Genomic DNA, 21,827 nt, shown 5'->3' with positions numbered 1-21,827 from the left:
TTGAAATGGCCACTGGGACGCATAACTAGTGTTTTCCCAGGAAATGATGGAATTGTTCGTGTTGCTGAGGTAAAAACGGCAACAGGGATTTTCAAGAGACCGATACACCGCCTAGCACTGCTACCGATTGAAAATACAGCCAGTTGTGTTGATGAAGACATTGAGACTGAACCAGAACGAAAGAAGACACGCTTACATGGAAACCATTTAGTTTAAACTTTGCTAGCGATGTTTTTAATCCTCCCGATTGTATCATCAACTCACCTAAACATCTCAAGATTTGAATCAAAATTGGGAATTCACTTCGAAGAAGTTGGAAGAACAAAAATTGCAACAAGCCAATGGAATCTAATTGTTTACTACGATTTATCAATGTATTGGAAGGATACCAAATTGTTGCGTGATGAAACTCTTTCCTTGCAAAAGACATGTGACATGATGGAAATTAAGGAATCTTGTCGCCATATTCTTGAAAAATTTTTCCGAATTGAACAAGAGCTAGAATTAGAAAACAAACTGCTGCGTAAATCACGAATAAGAAGAGGTGCTATTAACATAATTGGAAATATAGCTAATTCACTGTTTGGTATTCTGGACTCGGAGTACGCAGAACAGATGTCAGCAACTATAAAAAACATGAAAACAGATGATTCTGTCATGTTAAGACTTTTGAGAGATCAGACTTCGGTTATCACCTCAACTCTGAATGTTGTGAAACAAAGTATGACAACAACTAAACACAACTTCGGACAGATGGAGAAAAAACTTAACGAGATAAGCAAGAGAGAACATGCAATCAGTGATGAGATGTATCAGATGAAATTATCCCAATACTTCAATCTGAATACGATGCAATTGTCATTAATTGCTGATAGAATTCAAGGGATGCAAACATGCATGTTGGACGTCCTAACTGATGTCCATCACGGGAAGATAAATCCTTTACTGTTAACCCCAGATCAACTTCAGGCAGAAATCGAGCAGATAAAGATCCATATGCCACACTATCTAAAGTTACCAGTTACTGATGACGATATATTACAAATGTACAAGCTAATGAAAATAAAAGGAGGACTTACAGAAGATCATGTAGTGTTCACTATATCCTTACCATTGGTAGAATTAGATGATTTCAAACTGTATCATCTGATTCCAGTTCCGACACGAGTTGGTGATTCATTGTCAGTTATAAATATCTGTAGCTCAATGTTAGCTGTCAATTTAGACCAACAACAGTACTTTCCAGTTTCAACATTAAACCTGCAGAAATGTGACGTCCTTAGGCAAGATCTCTTCATTTGCTCTGATATTCAGTTAAAGTTTAATTTCGGAGCAGAGATATGTTCATGTGAGATCAGTCTATTCCAGAATGTCACCAAACCAGATTGCAACTTGAAGACTCTACAAACTAACGTATCATGGGTACCACTTACCCACCAGAATCAATGGATGTATGCCACACTAAGCATAACTCAAGCAACCGCAGTATGTGAAAAGAACATTATACCGCTGCAACTAGAAGGATCCGGGATCCTCACACTGCAACAAAACTGTTTACTAAAACATGGTCCAATTCACGTGTCAGGACAACAAACCCTATCATCTACGCTTAAATCATCATACACAAGTCTAGGAAGTGTGACAGACTTGGTTGTAAAACACAACATGGTTAATGATAACGATACCAAGGCCAATCAGCCACTGGATCAACTCGATTCACATCTGGCCGAACTATCATCCATACAGAAGAAACTCCAGGCAATCGAAAACACACGAAATGAGCACCACCGCAGTTACCAACATAGTATATCAATATCGTATGCAGCATTATGCATTGGTGGCATAATCTTTACTCTGATATCATGTAGATGTCTTATATCTAAGAGGCCATGCAGACGAAATTCTCCATCCCCTGAGTCGAGTAATAGTAGACCAATACCTACTCCAAGACATAATTTTGCCATTCATGTTTAAAAATTTACTATTAGGTTGACCAATGGGTCAACGCGGGGGAGAATGTTAGATTTTGGTTCATTTAATGTTTAGTATTGTACTGTAATATAATTCTTTTGTTCTTTCTTTTTGTCTTTATTTGGTCAATAACCTATTTATTACAAATAAATTAATCAACGTATAAGTAGAACACATTGAAACACATTGTCGTAGGTTACTTTTACATTTCCGCATATTTTACTTCTTTGGTTTTATATTTCATTTATGTTTAGTTTAACACATTTTATTTATGTCAATGATCAAGTGTCCCATATTTGTGAGTGTTGGACGTTAATTACTGAGTAAGCAGATCATGCTACCATATATCCCAATTCACCAAAACTGACTTGGCCGACATGTGGAACACTGCAATATGCAAACTCATGAATTCTCGTACAACGCATAGGCAATGATGTAACTATCTCGTAGGTATATATACAATTGAAAATCAATAAATTTTTGTCAGTTATTCTATTGAAATTACGACCAGTGTACTTTCTTTTATTGCTTTCCAGTTACAAGTGCTGGAAGGTACACAAACAAAAAGGGTTAGTGTCAGTTCGGATTTATGTGTTCGAATTGGTTATCACTAACGAGTTTAAAGAATATTTGAGTTCTGATTGTGACAGAACATGTACCAATCTGCCATTCTTATATAAACTTATTCGTAGCGGGGTACCTAGCACTCTATGTGACTCTTTTCGATTCTCTCGCTCGACGACAACTCCTCAGATTGTGATTCCTCGTATCTCTTGTTCTTTATATGAATAGTCGTTTCATGTGCGAGTCGCTCGTATCTGCAACATGTTGCCTCTTGATTTGAGAATTTTCTACCATTCGAATAATGTTTTTCGTTTAAAAATGTATCGTATCGTTTCGGGAGCATCAATTTGAAGTTGATATTGATGTTCTATAATGCTCTATATTTTTGCTGGACTCTGTCTGTTAGTTTGAAATTGAATAGCTTGTAACTGGACATGATATAGAAAAACTGGAAATTCCAGCCCATCTGGCAACCCTAACTCAGGGACAAGAAAAAAGTTCAACACTGAAGTATCCTAATGGACTAAATAGTCAAAGTGAGCCTATAGCTAACATAAACTGTACCCGAATGTATCACAATTGGCAAAGCTCACTTTAATGTGTGTATTAAAACCAGGATAACATTACAACGTTGCTATTTTAGCGAAATAATGCCAACTAAATACGGCCTTAAGAGAATAATGTATGCTTTTAGTATGAATCAATTTGATATTTTGCTAAAAGCAGCTATTTTATTGGTCAACTTTGATGACATCGTTCAATACAATTCCTATAAATAAAATTACTAATTGCTTTTTTTACTTCTTTTCATTACAGATTGTCTTAACATTGTTATGTTTTATCCGCGTGTATAAAGCCAAAGAAGGAAAACAAACGAAAATAAATCATGAACAACACTCTAACTCAACTTCCAATAGTTCGATGGAATTCAATTTATTTCACATATTTAATAAATGTTTTAGTTATAGTATTAATTTACGGGTTTCATTTCAACATATCGTTAAAAAACCACAAATTTTGTTGCTGGGACAACTAACATTTGTAGTTGTTATAGCAGTAAAAATGTTCCCTATTTCAACTAACGCTGTTTGCTACTTCAGCAGCGATGTTTGTCAAAAATGTTTAGCAAACACGTTTGCTAATTCAGCAGCATTTATTTGCTATTTTAGCTGTAAAAAATGTTTGCTGAAACAACTACATGCTACTGCTGTCCCTTTTTTAGCAAACCAAAACTACTATCAAATTAAATTCCTTAAAATATTTTACTGAGTAAGATAGCGATGTGAAATTGGGGTTTAATTTATTTTTGTCATAATTTTTCTTTTCTTCATATTGTTCATTTGGACTAAGTGTCCGTTAAGTATGATAGCAATTTCTAATTGGTTTTTAATTAACTCTTATGTTCTTTTGTTATATTTTTGTTAATAAAATTGAATTAAATTAAATTGGTTTAATGTACAACAATTTTTTGGCGCTATAGATTGTTATTGCATAACATATTTAAAGAATTCCGAAAATTTCGGGATCCCGAAAACAATCCCGGAATATACCGGGATTCTATATTTTGAAATCCCGAATCCCAGGATTTGTAAAAATCGATCTCGAATGACAGCCCTAGTATCAACATTAGTCTTGTGTCGTTCCGGAACGAACTAGTTCCAATGAACGGTTCACTAAAAAGAACAACTGTCACAAGTTCCATCTCTTTCGTTCTCATCGTTCCTTTTGTCATTTAGTTTCATTTTCAATTTACGCTCCATCGTTCCTCGGATCGCAGTTTGATTTTTTTTACCTCTGTTTTTTTACATTCATTTTGGCGCGTATGTATTTAAATCATTGATTCTATTTAATAGCATCATTAATTCCATCTCAGGCTCTTCACAAACGACAAAAAAATCATAATTTCTTGCAATGAATAATTTTGCACAGAGTATAGTATTATTCAATCCAAAAATCCACCCAAAGAGTTTGGCTTCCTGAATTTAGTTACTTCCTTAAATTTTCCATTCCTTTAATTTTTTTCTTACTATATTACTATGAACTATTTGAAGTAATTTCACTCAATTTTCCATATTTTTGTATCTTTCAATTGACCACGAACTTCATTACACTTAGTAAACAAACAATGTAATGTCTGTCTTTGGTAGATGACAGTGATGACAAATATACAAGTCCGGAACGAAAAGGAACGATGGAACGATTTGAAGGAACTAGTTCCTTTGTACAAAAGGAACGATGAGTCCGAATCACTACGGTGAACGATTTTGCCCAAGACTAATCAACATTCTATAGACCTCTGGTCCTCAAATTCGACTAGCTTAAACCAACCAACCTCTTGGTGTCGAGAATCTGGGGGCTAATCTATAGGAACTGTAAATATATTAGTTTTAGTTCGAATTGTTGCTAATTTGTAGTAAATGTACATATAATGAACATATTTTGAATATTTAGGACTAATGCAACTCCAATAAAAGTTAAACAAAAATTGGTCATAGTCGAGTTCAGAAGCGAGCATCCTAGCATGACAAAGAGCCATATAACAATGTGCACTTTTATTCCTTATTTGTCGCCGAATTATTTTATATTCATCTCATCCTCCAATTAGGAAGGAATTCGGAGGAATGTAAAAAGAGATATGGGTTCATAAGATATAATGCACTAAAATTTACTTCTTACTTTGAAATCTTCAGAAACATATGTTTTTCTACATTCTAAAATATTTTTTTATTTACGAGTATTTATTTATCCACAAAGTAATACAAAATCCCTAGGGCAAAAAAAAAAAAAAAACTTATTACATAGCAAAACAAAATACCTGAATTATAGAAAATAATTAAATTCAAAAGTTTAAAATATAGATTACCTAAATTACAAAAAAGTTACTTAACCATAGTATATTTGGCTCCCCAGCCATTTATAAATACATTTAAAGAATGATCACTAAAATATGCCCAATTATCCAAGTTAAAGCAACACAAAAATAGAGAATCATTCAGCATAATCCGAAAAATGTTCCAAAAGCATACGCCTAAAAGCATTATTAGAGTGTGAAAAAGTCTGTAATTCAATAGGCAAATAATTCCAACAACGTGCCACACGGATCAGAAAAGATCTATCAAAGGTACTACACCTACTCAGAGGAATATCAATATGATTAACCTTTGCAGACCGAATAAAAGAAAATGCATTACACAGTGGTAGAACTACTCCGCACATAAGCGTCCTATAGAAAAGATACACTGTGCGAATCTTAACGAAATCTCTGAAAGAACATCCTAACAATTCTCTAACATAACCCGATATATTCTCTCTTCTCCTAACGCCAAAGACAAATCTTGCCACAGAATTAACAATACGTCCAAGTAAGTCAATATTGTTAGATGTAGTGCCCGAATAGACCTCGAGTCCATATAGTATCTGCGGCATGAGTAGCGACCAAGCTATACGATACTTAATACCAAGTGGCAAAAAAATGTTAGTAGAATAAATCCTTCGTAGAACATTCAAGACCTTACGCTGGACAGATTCTATGTGGGGAAAAAAGCGTAGCTGCTCATCTAGAATAACTCCAAGACAAATTGACTAACAAATTCGATAGCAATGCCATCAATAAATAATTCATAATTGAAATAACGACTCGAAGAGCAAAATGCGATAGCTTTGGATTTGGCCGGATTAATGGCTAACGTATTCAGTGCCGACCATTGGGAAATCCGATCGAGCCAAAATTGTATATTATCACGCAATAAATTAGGGCAAAAAAATGACCATATCAACTTACACGCCGAATTAGAAAAATTAAAGTTATCCCTGAGCTTATTGATACACCAACTTCAAGAAGCGAATAGGTATCCCATCTGTCCCCATCGCTCCCTATCTTACTTTTTTCAGGGCCAAAACAACATCGTATTCATCAACACTTCTAAAAGAAAATAAGCCATCATCCCATCAGAAAGGTCGAAAGGAAGTTCGTGTGATTCTACGTTATCCAATTGCGTTCGCACAAAATGCTCGTTCAATGTCTCAATATCACAATCAAAAGCCACATTAACCGATCTCGAGCATGCCGTTTCCTTAAGCAATCTCCACATGCCCGAGGTGTCCAAGCTGGCAAATAATTTTGCAAAATGTCTCCTTTTCTCCCTTCTGACTACCGCTTTCGCCCGATTCCTATATTTGCAAAACACCTTCCAGTTATACTCAAATGGATCGGCCAAAAATGTAGAAAAAGACAAGTCCCCCAGCGACCGCGCGTTAATAACAGTCCTCAACTTCATCCAACAATCATCAGTCCGTCGTATACATCTTCTAGTCGGTACAAAACCGAACAAGGTATCAATTAAAGATGAAAACATAAATCATTTCGAATCCACATCATCTAAAATATGTGAAAAATTTTAGGAATCACAAAATCTCGAAATCCCATCCCTGTCCATCCTCCTAAAGTCCCTGTATTCCAGTGCTGCCGCTAGTGAAAAATTGAGTGAAGTAGATTTTGGAAAAAAGTGGAGTAGATTGAATAAAATTGAAGTAGCATACATTTTTGAAAACAAAACAATAGAATTCATTTTATTATACCCTCCACCATAGGATAGGGTTATATTAACTTTGTCATTCCGTTTGTAACACATCGAAATATTGCTCTAAGGCCCCATAAAGTATATATGTATATTCTGGGTCGTGGTAAAATTCTGTGTCGATCTGAGCGTGTCCGACCGTCTGATGAAATCACGCTAACTTCCGAACGAAAGAAGCTATCATCTTGAAACTTGGCACAAGTACTTGTTATTGATGTAGGCCGGATGGTATTGCAAATGGGCCATATCGGTCCACTTTTACGTATAGCCCCCATATAAACGAGAAGCAAATTTCATCCGATCCAGCTGAAACTTGGTACATGGTGTAAGTATATGGTATCTAACAACTATGCAAAAATTGGTCGACATCGGTTAATAATTCAATGATTAAAACCGCTATGTTCATCGTAATTAAAGGAATAGGAAAAACAATTATGTAATATGGGGAACAATTTTAAAATATGAAGCAGATTGTTGGAAGAAGGAGTGACGAAGTAAATTTTGTGAAAATGAAGCAAAATACTTCGATTGAAGTAGTAGCGGCAGCACTGCTGTATTCATCATAGTCATCATTGGCTGGCGAATTTAAGGCAAAAGAAGCAAAAACCAGCGCATGGTGGGAAATACCAGGGCATTGCACTGGTAAGAGAAATTTATCAAAGATGGGTTACTGATAAGAAAAAAGTCAATTAGTGAAGATGACTTATGCTGCACATCATAGTGTGTGGGAATTGTCAAATGGACAAATTATTCCTACTACAAAACGAACGGTCTGAAGCTGCCTTAGCCAAGTCAAACTGGTTAAGATTAAAGTCTCCCACAACAATGATGTTGGAATAGTTCAAAAATAGTTCCGAATGAAGATCCTCAAATGAATGAATGTTAGCTGGTGGCGCACCACACCAAATAAAACCCTAATGCTCCCCAAATGTAGCTCAATAAAAACAGATTCCGCAACTGGACTTGAAATTCGGAAAACTACCTTAGTAGCAAATTTGCGTGGAATGTATATACCCACACCAGCACCCCTGCGAGTATCAGACCGATCATTCCTAATAATATTTTGTGCCGCTAACTTAATTTTGTCATTTCATTTTGTTCTGCTTCTTTTTTTGCTGTTGGCAATGCTAGAGAAATTGCATCAAATTTCGATCGAATGCCGTGATACAAACTTTTAATCGTATCGACAATTTTTTCGATACGAATTTGAATTCAATATCGAATGCCGTGATTAGCCCCCTGGGCCGGGAAACTTTACCAGTGCCTGTGAGTAGACGCCAGACAAAGCATTATCAATTCCTTTGATCCCTTTTGGAACATGGCAGTTCATCCGGCGTTCTTTCCAGCTTCAAAAACTCCTTGCGCCCATTTTAAGGAATTGCTTTGCTTGGGTCGACTGATCCTAATTTCTTTAGGATAAGCAAAGCATTTCTGCGTTCCTTAAATCTCTTTCTTGAGGTATTACCTCCTTTTGGTGTCGTTACCTTAGGGAAGGTTCGCTTGTCAAATTATCGTAACCTGTCGACCCGTCTACAGGTCGACTAATTGGGCCTAACTCTTGGTCATTGGCCATATTTATAACTTCAGTCGATACCCGTCACCTGGGCCCTTAAGATAGCAACCCAGTGAATGACTTTGAATTTTGCTGCATGGTGGCTTAATTTACACACTTGGAATTCGTAATAAGTACTTATTACGATGAAATAATCCGCTATTACAAAAACACATCCATTCAGTTCGACGGTTGAATGACGAGATGGCTTAAGGCTAAAGCGGACCTTAGACGGTCGGATAAACACTCCGACAGAGTTTCGTCTATTTGTTGTGTGTTCGTTCAAGTTTTGCCCTTACACTGCACGAACAAATGTGATGACAACATGAAGAAATAAGAAGAAGCATAAACAAACAATGAAGTTGTACGAAGATTTATGGGTGAAACCATTTTTTACTGAAAAACTGGAATTCATGAAGTAATCCACATTTAATATATTACAAATTACTTGAATTTCAAAATACTTGTCGCCTGGTTTCCCATTGATTGGAAGTGGAATTTTTCCACGTTTTTGTCACAATACTGGTTTAGATTTATATATTTCTTTAATTTTCAACCAGAATTGGCGATCCATCATTAATTTCATTGCATAAATGCCTGTTTTTAATGTAAAAATAAATTTGTCTTTGATAATGTTTGTCGAACATCCCCTTACACTCAATGATTTGTACCACCCAACCAGAAAAAATCAAAGTTGTTTTGATTTTATGCCAACACGTCCCCCCGACAACCGAACACGACCTTATACAATCGGATTTGTCGCCGCAACGTGTTGTGTCGCAGGGTTTATCCGACCGTATAAGGTGTCCTTAACAGAATAAATTTATCGTACTAAATGGTACTAAAGTTCGTACCGAACTTAGAGAAAAGTCAGCTAAAAACAGCTGTCGATGTCTGCTGTTATATTTTTGTACTTCAGGGCCAAATGAGCAATAATTTATAAAAATTGTAGGTCATAAATTTTTCCCCAAAGCATATTTAAGAACCAAAAGTAGTTTTTGGAATATTTTTGCACTGTAATATACTTACAAGCTCCTAAATACGATCAGCAAACAAATTTGTTTGCTGTTATGTCTCAATTCGATAAATATTCAGATTTTTGGTCAAATACTATAGATAATCATAAAATATTGTTTTAATTCTGTTAGGATAGCTCCTAAGTTGACATTTTTATTTGTTTTAGCCAAAATAAAACATGTTTTAGTGTAATCGAGCTTCAAAAATGGCAGGAAATGTTTGCTATTTCAGCAAACAGTGCTGCTGTCCCTTTTTCAGCAGACTTTCTGCTGTTTTAGCAGACTTGTATGCTGCCCCTACTAACAAATTTCTTTGGGTGTATCAATTATATTATTATATTTACATCAAAGACATATATTTTTTTTGATTTATTTTAACTTTAGCGGCTAAACTCGAGCTTAATACTCACCTTTAGGGATTAAAAACTGACGAAATGTCTCCAAATGGTGGGAATTCGACGAATCATATCCATAAAATATGAATGAACTGCTAATTGTCCATTCTTAGAATATAAAAAATAACGCATGCCAATTCATGGCTATAGCGCAAAGCTTTTAACTAACTTGGCTTCGGACGAATTAATAAGGCAAACGATTGACCAATATTTTAATAAAATTTAATAAAAATGGCTATTCGTTCTTATGATTATGAATACACTATAGTATAGCATTTTGAAACAATAAATCGACTAAGCACCACAATTACAACACACAGTTGTGACGTTTTATCACTTAAGTACATACATATGTATAAGAGGCAGTTATTTGCATTAGTTCTACCTACAAAAATCAGTAGATGCATTTTGTAAATTCATTAATACTATTTTCTAACACTTTATTATCACAATATATTTATATGAATTTCTTCGGCTCTTCTCGATAATCTTGCATTCTGCGTTTATAGTTTTCTTCTGCTGCTTGGAATAACGCAGATGCCGTTGCTAAACCTGTATGGTCGATCATGCCACGTAAAAATCCCCCAGGTTTCTGCAGCAATTCAAATGGATGACCCAATTCAACAACCTGACCAGCATCCATTACTAAAATACGATCACAATCCATAACAGTATGTAGACGATGGGCTATTGTTAACACAGTACATGCTGAGAATTTTGAGCGAATAGTTTTTTGTATAAGTTTATCGGTCCTGTTGAGCAAAAAAAACCCCCAAGATCAATGATATTGGATAATTCTGCATTACAGTAAAGAAAATGAGAATAGAATAGTAATTGATTATACTTACTCGGGGTCAACGTTAGCGGTGGCTTCGTCCAAAATAAGAATTTTGTTTTTCCGCAAAATTGCTCTTGCCAAACAGACCAGCTGTCTCTGACCAACACTAAAATTTGATCCACCATCATACATGCGACAGTTTAAACCTCCTATTAAAGTGGACACATGACTCTTAAGCTCAACATCTTCAAGTGCTCTCCACATGTCATCATCTCTACAATCGTCCAAAGGATCCAAGTTATAACGCAATGTGCCCGAAAATAGAACGGGGTCTTGAGGTATTATAGATATGTTACTTCTCAAATCGTATAACCCCAATTTCTCAATATCCACTCCGTCTATAAAAATTTTGCCTTCATTGTACGCCAAGCGAAAGAGCGATTGTATGATTGAGGACTTTCCTGCTCCTGTTCTACCAACGATGCCAAGTTTTTCGTTTGGTTGAGTGGCAAAATTCATATCTTTTAAAACATACGACTCTTTTGGACTATATTTAAATTTGAAATTAACAAACTCTATGCGACCTTCAGTAGGCCATACGCCCTTAGGTTTATTCTTCGTCTCCGTTTCCATTGATGGTTCCGGGGGTTGCTCAGTATATTCCAATATTCTTTCGACGCTTGTCATTTGATTCTCCAATTCAGCTGTTTGACGCATTCCCCATTGGCACATACCAATCATTGTAATTGAATGTAGAATAGCTAATCCTACGTCTCCACTATTGAAATCGGAACTCAAAATAAGGAAACTGAGTGTAACCATTGTTATGTAAACAACACAAATTATGTCTGTCCACATTGCAAATGCTCGCGTACATGAAAGAAACAGAAACCAAGCCGAAGTATTGGCATTTTGGTAGTCGTGGAATTCTGATTCCAACGCTGATTCACCTTCCAAAGCGCGTATAGTTGCAAGTCCTTGGAATGTTTGGTTTGTTAAGGAATATACCGGACTGCGGGCTGCAAAAAAAAAAAATTAAAATTTAATAAAACTTTTTATATAAATATGCGATGTCTTGAGTTTGCAATATTATCGTTTCATATTCCTTGACATTTGCTTTACTCCAGTATGAGATTTTAATTATTTTATTTGGCAATGGGTGATTTTTTGTTGCAGACCCGATGTGTATCATTTCTGTGTATAGCCGAGTGAAAATAATAGAAAGGAAAATTGTCCGATATGTTTTCAATTTTCGAGTTCAGTATCACGAGCTAGTGGGAGCCGGAAGCTTTGACCCGAGAATTTGCGTTTATTAATTCTATAAGGAATGTACAAATTGTGTTCCTATTATTCATTCTAACATATACAAACAATCCTTTCCGGTTCGAGTTTTTCGTTTATGGTATCGACTGCCTTCTAATTGTAGAGTTTTCTTGTTGATTATTTAAATAATACGAGTACTGTAAATTGAAACATTCTTATTTTTCGAATTAATTATATCGTAGTCATGTGGCTGGGGACCCATAGACTCTTGTTAAAATAATTCTTTAAAAAATTCAAGGTATTTAACATTTAGTTTTACAATATCCACACATATTTTTTAATACAATACAGGTATAATAGGCATTTAGTCACATGCTTTGTATTGATGGCTTAATAAAATGAAAAAAAAACAATTGTTTTCTATACAAGACTCATATAATCTAATATTTAGATCTAATATTACGCAATAGATCTGCTTAGAGCAAAGATTGAGATAGTCAGGTGTTACCATATTAGTCCTGGGCAATTGAAAAGTGTGGTTCCAGTATGTCCTTTATATAAAACAGGGGGCTAATCACGACATTCAATACTGAATTTATAATCGTATCGAAAAAATTGTCGATACGATTAAAGGTTAGATCAGGGCATTCGATCGAAATTTGATGCAATTTATCTAGCATTGCCGACGGCAAAAAACGAAATGACAAAATTAAGTTAGCGACATAAAATATAATGTAGAAAAAATATAAACATATATAAAAACCAGTAAGGAAAGTCTAAAGTCGGGCGGGGCCGACTATATTATACCCTGCACCACTTTGTAGATCTAAATTTTCGATACCATATCACATCCGTCAAATGTGTTGGGGGCTATATATAAAGGTTTGTCCCAAATACATACATTTAAATATCACTCGATCTGGAAGAATTTGATAGACTTCTACAAAATCTATAGACTCAAAATTTAAGTCGGCTAATGCACTAGGGTGGAACACAATGTTAGTAAAAAAAAATATGGGAAACGTTTAAATCTGAAGCAATTTTAAGGAAACTTCGAAAAAGTTTATTTATGATTTATCGCTCGATATATATGTATTAGAAGTTTAGGAAAATTAGAGTCATTTTTACAACTTTTCGACTAAGCAGTGGCGATTTTACAAGGAAAATGTTGGTATTTTGACCATTTTTGTCGAAATCAGAAAAACATATATATGGGAGCTATATCTAAATCTGAACCGATTTCAACCAAATTTGGCACGCATAGCTGCAATGCTAATTCTACTCCCTGTGCAAAATTTCAACTAAATCGGAGTTAAAAATTGGCCTCTGTGGTCATATGAGTGTAAATCGGGCGAAAGCTTTATATGGGAGATATATCCAAATCTGAACCGATTTCAAGCAAATTTGGCACGCATAGTTACAACGCTAGTTCTACTCCCTATGCAAAATTTCAACTAAATCGGAGCAAAAAATTGGCCTCTGTGGGCAAATGAGTGTAAATCGGGCGAAAGCTATATATGGGAGCTATATCTAAATCTGAACTGATTGTGCTGATATTTTGCAAGTTTTTCGAGACTCATAAAATATTCGGATGTACGGAATTTGAGGAAGATCGGTTGATATACACGCCCATTATGACCAGATCGGTGAAAAATATATATGGCAGCTATATCTAAATCTGAACCGGATTTTTTTCAAAATCAATAGGGATCGTCTTTGAACCGAAACAGGACCCTATACCAAATTTTAGGACAATCGGACTAAAACTGCGAGCTGTACTTTGCACACAAAAATACATCAACAGACAGACAGACAGACGGACATCGGTAAATCGACTCAGAATTTAATTCTAAGCCGATCCGTATACTAAAAGGTTGGTTTATGATTACTCCTTCTTGGCGTTACATACAAATGCACAAACTTATTATACCCTGTACCACAGTAGTGGTGAAGGGTATAAATATAATAAGTTTGTGCATTTGTATGTAACGCCAAGAATGAAAAGTCTGAGACCCATCGTTTAGTATACCGATCGTCTTAGAATTAAATTCTGAGTCGATTTAGCAATGTCCGTCTGTTCAAGTATTTTTGTGCACAAAGTACAGGGCGCAGTTTAAGACCGATCGTCCTCAAATTTGGCATAGGGTCGTTTTGTGGAACAAAGACAATAGCTATTGATTTTGGAAAAAATCGGTTCAGATTTAGATATAGCTGTCATATATATTTATCCCCGATTTAGACTGATATGGCAACAGAGGCCAAAGTTTACAACTGATTTTCGTTAAATTTTGCACAGAAAGTAGAATTGACATTGACCAATGCTTGGTAAATTTAATTGAAATTCGGTTCAGATTTAGATATAGCTCCCATATGTATCTTTCGTTCGATTTGCAATTATGTGACCTCAAAAGCCAGAGTTTTGCCCTAACTTGCTTCAAATTTTGCACGAGAGGTATGATTAACGGTGTCAAATTTGGTTAAAATCGGTTCAGATTTAGATATAGCTCCCATATATATCTTTCGTCCGATTTGAACTTATATGGCCTCAAATACCAGAGTTTTGCCCTGACTTACTTCAAATTTTGCACAAGGAGTACGTTTAATAGTATCGGTAAGTGTGCCAAATTTGGTTGAAATCGGTTCAGATTTAGATATAGTTCCCATATATATCTTTCGTCCGATTTACACTCATATGATCACGGGGGCCAAAGTTATGCTCCCATTTACGTGAAATTTTGCAGAGATTGCAGAATTATTATTCTAACTATGCATGTCAAATTTAGTCAAAATCGGTTCAGATTATATATAGCTCCCATATATAAGTACACCAGAGTTGGGGAAATATGGTAGACTGTTTCATATTTTAGACCCATTTTCAATGCGATTTTCCTCCAATTGACTGGAATATATTTAATATGATATTTAAGTGTGTCAAGTTTGATCTAATTTGGTTCAGATTTAGATAAATCCTCCATATATTCGTTTTTTCGGTTAATACAAATATGGCCAAATTTCCCAGACTTTACACAAAATTCTGCGAACTCGACTATCACCAATTTTTGTTTAACGTTTATTCGAGATGCATTGTCGTAAATATACAAAATATGTTCATTATATGTAAATTTACTACAAATTAGCAACAATTCCATCTAAAACTAACATATTTACTACTCCTTTATGGCGAAAACGATGCGAAATGCGAAAAATGTTTTACGATAGCAAATTACTAATCGAAAAAATGTCGATGAATAAAACTCGATATCGACTCCTGTGAACCGAAAAATTTAGATTTCTATCAAAAATTCTCGATATCGAATGTCATGATTATTCCCCAGATTTTATTTCGTGCTCAACAATCGCAAATTCGGTTTTAACTTTGTTAGTGAATTTGAACGTCAACTAAATTGACTAAAATGGGCAACAAACTTTCCAGGAGAATTTCCGACACACAACTGCATACGGTTTTATAATTTTTGACTTCTGACAAAAAGTAAAAAGAGCCAATTCGGAATCGAAATCTGCCACATAAAAAAAAAACTTACATATTGATTCCAGACGTTTGACGCTGCGACTTGTCTTAATATAAATGAATCGTATAACTACAAGACACATTATTATCAAAATGGCGGGGACTAGTAGCCAATAATTCGCCACAGAAACTATTATCATGACACCAGAAATATCAATTGCAAACTAAAAATAAACGGAAATGCATCGATTCATTCCAATTCATACCAATGTTTGAAGCAAGTACTTACGGAGAGACAATCCATTAGAGTTTGCGGAAGATCAGCATCAACTGTTCTTATATCTTTGGAAAAACGATTGAGTATACGTCCGGAGGAGTTGGTGTTAAAGAAATACATGCTCGTCCGTGTTATTCCCCGAAATAAGCGGTCATGCAGTCTTAAAGATATACGTAAACACATGCGATAGAAACCAAAAGTTCTGAACAGATAAACAATCAATGTTGAACCAAGCATAATAGAATAGATTATGACACGTTTCTGGCGTTCTTTTCCTTCCGGACTTTGTTTTATTCCATTCGCGAAATTTGTAGTGTTGAGTACATGTTCATCGACTATCTGACCTACATTTTCTTCCCAGATCACCCTGTAAATGGCGAAGGCTACTGTGGTTTGATAATCAATAACAAATAAGAAAATCTTACCATCTTGACAGGAAGTAATCCACACCAGTTAGCATAATCCTTGTAAAAATGAAAAGAGCGACGATTACGATCAAAATGAATACACTCTCCAAAGCATTGAAATAAGACACATAAACATCTAATTTAACCGAACCAATCGCTTGCGCTTCTCGATTTACATCTTCAACAGGCTTTTCTCCTGGTCTCAAAACAGGATGGTAATGTTCTCCACTCTTGTCCGAATCACTTCGAGACATATGGCTGCTAACACTGACTTCATCTGCTAAATTTTCCCCATAACCCATTCCATATCCATGGTGTGCTTGTGCCAAAAATTGGAACTGCTTAGATTTTTGCAATTCCTGATAACTGCCCTGGGCAACGATGTTACCGGAACCCATTAGGAGAAGATGCTCCACGTCGAACAAATACTGAAGCTGATGAGTTACCAAAACGCGTATTTTATTCGATAGAAAATCGTTTATACAACGTTCAAATATATGTCTTCCAACATGTGTATCAACTGCAGATAGAGGGTCATCCAATAAGTAAATGTCAGCTTTACGATAGACAGCTCTCGCTAGATTTATGCGAGCTTTTTGTCCACCACTCAAACTAACACCACGCTCGCCAACGATTGTAAGATCACCTCTCGGAAGTAGTTCAAGATCTCTTTCAAGAGCACATACTTTAAGGACCCGCTTATAGCGGCGTTCGTTGAAATCTTCAACAAAAACAACATTATCACGAATAGTTCCTTCGAAAATCCAAGGTTCTTGTGAGCAATAGGATACTTTGCCATTCACGAGAACTTCACCAGAATCTATTGCCACTTCGCCCAGTAGAACATTCAAAAATGTGGATTTTCCTGAGCCCACTGGGCCAACAATAGCAGCTAGCGTGTTATCTTTGATTTCGACATTTAGTTTCTCAACAGCACTACTTCGATAGCCGGGGGTAGCATTTGCTTCCCATGTTGCACAAGTATCGCGAAGTATAACATTTTTGCTTGAGGCTTCGACATTAAGAACTCTAACGTTTTTAACGGGACTCGATTCGGCAATGGGCCTATTATCACATTTTCCATTATTGTATAATGTATCGAGTTTACTTGTATCTTTATTTGTGCTCCTCTTTTTGAACTTCTTTTTGGATTTTTTTTCCAGCTTTACTGGAGCTTCTGCTTGATCGCCATCTAATAAGAACTCTTTACACCTACGGGCAGACACATATGCTTCCGCGCAGAATGTTATAGCCAACGGCCAAAAGTGGACCATTGAGTCGTTTAACATATTAAAATAAGATGACACTGTGTAAACTCGTTTGGCGGTTAATGTGTCTCCAAGATAAACATAAGAGACCAATGCCAAAAAAACAGATAATGGAGATATCATCGATGTACAACTTAGGGCAGCATGTATGTACGATGTTCCTCGAATCGCTTTGACTTCTTTTAGCCTTACATCTGCAATAACTTTCGCAAATGATTTCTCCCATGCATACATTTTTATTACTTGTATTCCCTGTACTATTTCGTTCATTAACTTTACTCTCACATCGGTTCTTTCGGCCGTTTTTCGCCTATAATAGGCAGCCTGTTTTCCCGCCCATGCTTGTAGTGGTATAAAACTCAACATAAAAGCGACTCCAATTACTGCAGATACTCCAATTTCTCTATACATTAAATATCCTATTAAAAGAGATTCCAAGGGACCTTTCCAAAGGTCGTGGAGAAAACATAAAGCTACGTCAAATCTTCCTAAATCGTTTGAAAGTATATTTATAGCACGTGCACGTAAACCATCGTTTGAAGCGCTTTTTGAAATTTGTTGACATTTACGATATATTAGACCAGATAGAGCCAAACGAATTTTTGTACCCACTTGAAATATGTAGAATATAAAAGGATGAAATGTTAATACTGGGATTATGGAACAAAGAATAATGCCTCCGGCAAAAAGATAAGCATTATCCTTAGTTATCGAAGTTTGGCCATTTGCAAAGTACGCTACTAGACCACCCAAAAACAGTGGTTGCACGGCTCTGAAAAGTAAATCGTATTACTAAATATATTAGTCATTTTAATAAAGCAACTCACTTTGTTGCCGATTCGCAAATGGAATACAGGAATCCCAGTGGGAGAAACACCGATCCATAGGCCTGAACAATTACGCGCACAACACTAGGATTCTCCCTCTTGCACTCATTGTCCCACAGATGACTAAACTTTTCGGTTAAACGCGCACTATCAAATTCTTTGTGATGTTGATAAAGCTCCTCATCTTCCAAAGGTCCTTTAAAACCACGTCTGAAGAGATCTTTCATCCACCTATAAGAAAAACAGCAGAAATACAGAACGTTAAAATTATAAACTCGCTGTAGTTTACTAAATGACTACGTGTGCGACTACTTGATAAATTATTAATCAATGTAATGAAAAACTACGAGCCCTTATAAACAGTATATCACTTTACCTTATATAGCAAGAATGATATGCCCCCTTTTGCATTTTGCTCGCAAAGAAACAGAGATTGAGTTTGATGTATTCCTTTAAAATGGGTTAAAAACCCATTGGTGGAACCATAAACCATAAAATAAAAAGTTGCCTGCCTTCGGCCGGGTTTTAAGACTTTCTCCTAAGGACAGAGTCCAAAGTGGGCTAACGCAGGCCCAAGGGGGAAAGTTGCCGGCCTTCGGCCGGGATTTAAGACTTTCTCCTATGGACAGAGTCCAAAGTGGGCTAACGCAGGCCCAAGGGGGGAAAGTTCAGTAATAATCATTTTTTTTTTTTTGTTCCTACTCTGAATAAAAGCTCAATAACTTTGCTAAAAGTGGACCTATAAGGACATATTGTACACCAATCGAAAAGGTATAATCGAAAACTTTTTGAGATATAACGAAAATAACAAAACAAGTAGGGTAAAATTTTCTTTTTTTATTTATATCTCCCAAACTATATTTAATATTCATAAAATATTTGCGTATAAAAGTGCATTAAATAAGCTTTCATGTGATACCAAGTTTGTTTAGATTGGTCAACAAAGGAAATATATCAAGTTTTCATTCACCATTTGGAGGGCTATATCTCACGACCCGGGCATTTCCGGGGAAAAAAATTTACCTTGTTAGAATCAGTTCACCAAACTACATAACATATATTAATTTCAAGCAATTCGGTGAGGGGCCCATAAACTGCGGTTTAGCCAAATTGATAATAATCTCAATAGAATTTCTGATGATTCTACGTACAATAAATTACGATCTTCTTTGGCTCTGTATATTTTTCGTTCGTTTTGCGGAGAGACGAACGATCTATTACAAAGAGATCAACTCGTACGGTATACAACGTGTTAATGTTTTCGAAACGGTATTGAATGATAAACCAAGATCAATTGAATGACACGATTACATATAGATTGGCAGAAGTTACAATTGTTTCTCCGTTACTAAAATTTTGTATTAAGGTGTGTACTATGTTCGGTTTTCGAGTTGAAAATCACTTTATTTTCGCGATTACTTTTCCTGAAATAATCAAAATTATAAATGAAAACAGACATATTCCTGTAAAGTCTTGCCGAAATATATAGGAACAAGAAATTGCACGTCAATTGAGTTAATTTATCTGCTTCATATTGAACTGTTTTAATAAAGTAACCGCGAAAATTTCAACGCGAAAAGCGAACATAGTACTTACCTTTACTTACCAAAAACTCCATCGTGAGAATATGTTAGCGGTGGAATATGGGTTTTTTGGCCTAATAATTTTTTTTCGAGTCCGATTCATTATTGCTTTTACTACACAAAAACTTTACAGTTAGATTTAAATACGTCACAAACAGGCACAGTGCAATATTTGGTATTTTAACTTTGTTATGTATGATTATTTGACATTTAACACAAAGCAAGCGAGAAAACAATAAGGCAGGGAACGGCAGTAATAAGAAGCCAACAATTAATTAATCACTATAAATTTTCACGATTGATGGCTCGCGATATGACGTCCAACTTGGTCCAGCCTTTGTTCTCTTCTGATTGTCCCAACTTGCAACAACGTACAACAATGTCAAACATAAATGTTGTCATTGTAGTGATTAGTGATTAATAAGAATTTCAATTCGTATTCGTATATCCCGTTTATTACAATGACAAAAAAAAAGCCGGAAAATATTTATCCTTTACGAAATTCGCAAGTTGCCCACCTCTTTTTTATTGGCTTTTATACAATATAATTGGCTTTTATACTAATCAAACATTAGCAACATTGAGGCAAGATAGAATCAATTTCGCAATTTATAGTAATAACTAGAGGTGTGCGCGTGAGTGAAATTTCACTCACACTCACGCACATTCACGAAGTCAAATACTTATTCACGCACGATAACTGTTGTAGCCACTCACGCACATTCACTAGATGAAAAGCAGTACTCACGCACGAACTACTTTCACAGACTCACGCTCACGCAGGATTCACGTGAATCACGACAAATTCACGAGACTCACGACATTTTCCAACCGGGAATGAGCAAAGGTAACAAAATTTATAAATAAAATATAGTTCGACAGCCAAATCAATTTCATTTAACATAAGTAAGAATTAAATCTTTATTTTTAAGAATTAAATCTTGATTTTTATCGTGAGCGTGATTTTGCAGAAATTGTATTCACGCACATTCACGAACCGATTTTATTACTCACGCACGACATATTTATTTTAGTCCCATTCACGAGAGTTGCTTCTGATATTATTCACGACTCACGTGATTCACGCGTGTCACGACAATTTTTGTCATGCGCACACCTCTAGTAATAACAATGAACATCTATAATTCAATGCTGCCATTTTGATAATTTTTTCAACCAGGGAAATTAATTAAGAACTAAAGGGTGGTATTAAGTTCGAGTTTAGCCGCTAAATGGAAAACTAAATCAGTAAAAAAGGCATACAATTATACATACAATGTATTTATTGCGAACCATCTAATATTTCAAAATTAATTGATTAAAAAAATTAACCGTGAAAATAAGCTGGTTTTCATGGTTACTTTTTTAATTAATTAATTTAGAAATATAACATTATTTGCAATCAATTCCTTGGATCTTTTCCATCCATTATTTGGTAAGACTTGATCAAAATATAATCGTCTTCATAAATATAATTGTACTTTTAATTTTGTGTTTTGGTGAAAAACCCGAACATAGTACTCACCTTTAAGTTTTCAAGCTGAAAACCCGCTTATTTTCACGGTTACTTTTTTAATTTAATTAAATTATAAATACAAAATGGTTCACAATCAATTCCTTAGATCTTTTCCATTCATTATTTTGCAAGACTTTTTATAAGTATAATCGTCTTCATATAGATTTTTGTACTTTTAATTTAGTGTTTTGGTGAAGCCGCTAAAATCGCTAAAGTGAAAACTAAATCAGTAAAAAAAGGCATAAAGTTATACATATTTGGTGTAACTTTTATTATAACTTGATGGGGAATAGCCCAAAGCAAATTTTCACAAAGTTTGTATTCCTTAAAATGGATTATTAAACAAAAGTAATCGTGAAAAATT

General features: G+C 35.3%; 3 protein-coding genes and 1 long non-coding RNA gene across 4 annotated transcripts in view; 2 read left to right on the top strand and 2 right to left on the bottom strand.

The window, feature by feature from the left end:
- LOC142227896 (putative multidrug resistance-associated protein lethal(2)03659) overlaps positions 1-10,202 on the bottom strand; it is a 67,056-nt gene extending 56,854 nt beyond the window's left edge. Inside the window, exon 1 of the mRNA XM_075298135.1 lies at positions 10,091-10,202. The gene's annotated coding sequence lies outside the window, so the exon portion shown is untranslated. The remainder of the gene's footprint in view (positions 1-10,090) is intronic.
- On the top strand, positions 373-2,472 carry LOC142236813 (uncharacterized). The gene has a single exon (XM_075308108.1). The coding sequence runs from the start codon at positions 373-375 to the stop codon at positions 1,972-1,974; it is 1,602 nt and encodes a 533-aa protein (XP_075164223.1). The 3' UTR covers positions 1,975-2,472.
- LOC142219830 (uncharacterized) lies at positions 2,472-3,980 on the top strand. The gene is made up of 2 exons (XR_012717796.1): positions 2,472-2,540; positions 3,352-3,980. It is a non-coding gene; the product is annotated as an uncharacterized LOC142219830 (long non-coding RNA).
- Positions 10,203-10,275: 73 nt separating the features above from the next.
- On the bottom strand, positions 10,276-20,458 carry rdog (red dog mine). The gene is made up of 7 exons (XM_075298134.1): positions 19,971-20,458; positions 18,365-18,595; positions 16,288-18,309; positions 15,875-16,229; positions 15,659-15,809; positions 10,924-11,872; positions 10,276-10,827 (listed from the first exon to the last, which is right to left on the bottom strand). Exons 1-7 carry the CDS (start codon positions 20,048-20,050, stop codon positions 10,533-10,535), a joined length of 4,083 nt encoding a protein of 1,360 aa, XP_075154249.1. The 5' UTR covers positions 20,051-20,458; the 3' UTR covers positions 10,276-10,532.
- Between the last annotated feature and the right edge of the window lie 1,369 nt (positions 20,459-21,827).

The sequence above is a fragment of the Haematobia irritans genome, chromosome 1 (genome assembly GCF_050003625.1).
Source record: "Haematobia irritans isolate KBUSLIRL chromosome 1, ASM5000362v1, whole genome shotgun sequence".
In the NCBI taxonomy this organism is placed as follows: domain Eukaryota; kingdom Metazoa; phylum Arthropoda; class Insecta; order Diptera; family Muscidae; genus Haematobia; species Haematobia irritans.
The sequence above is the reverse complement of the archived record's forward strand: the minus strand, read 5'-3'. Positions and strand labels throughout refer to the sequence as shown.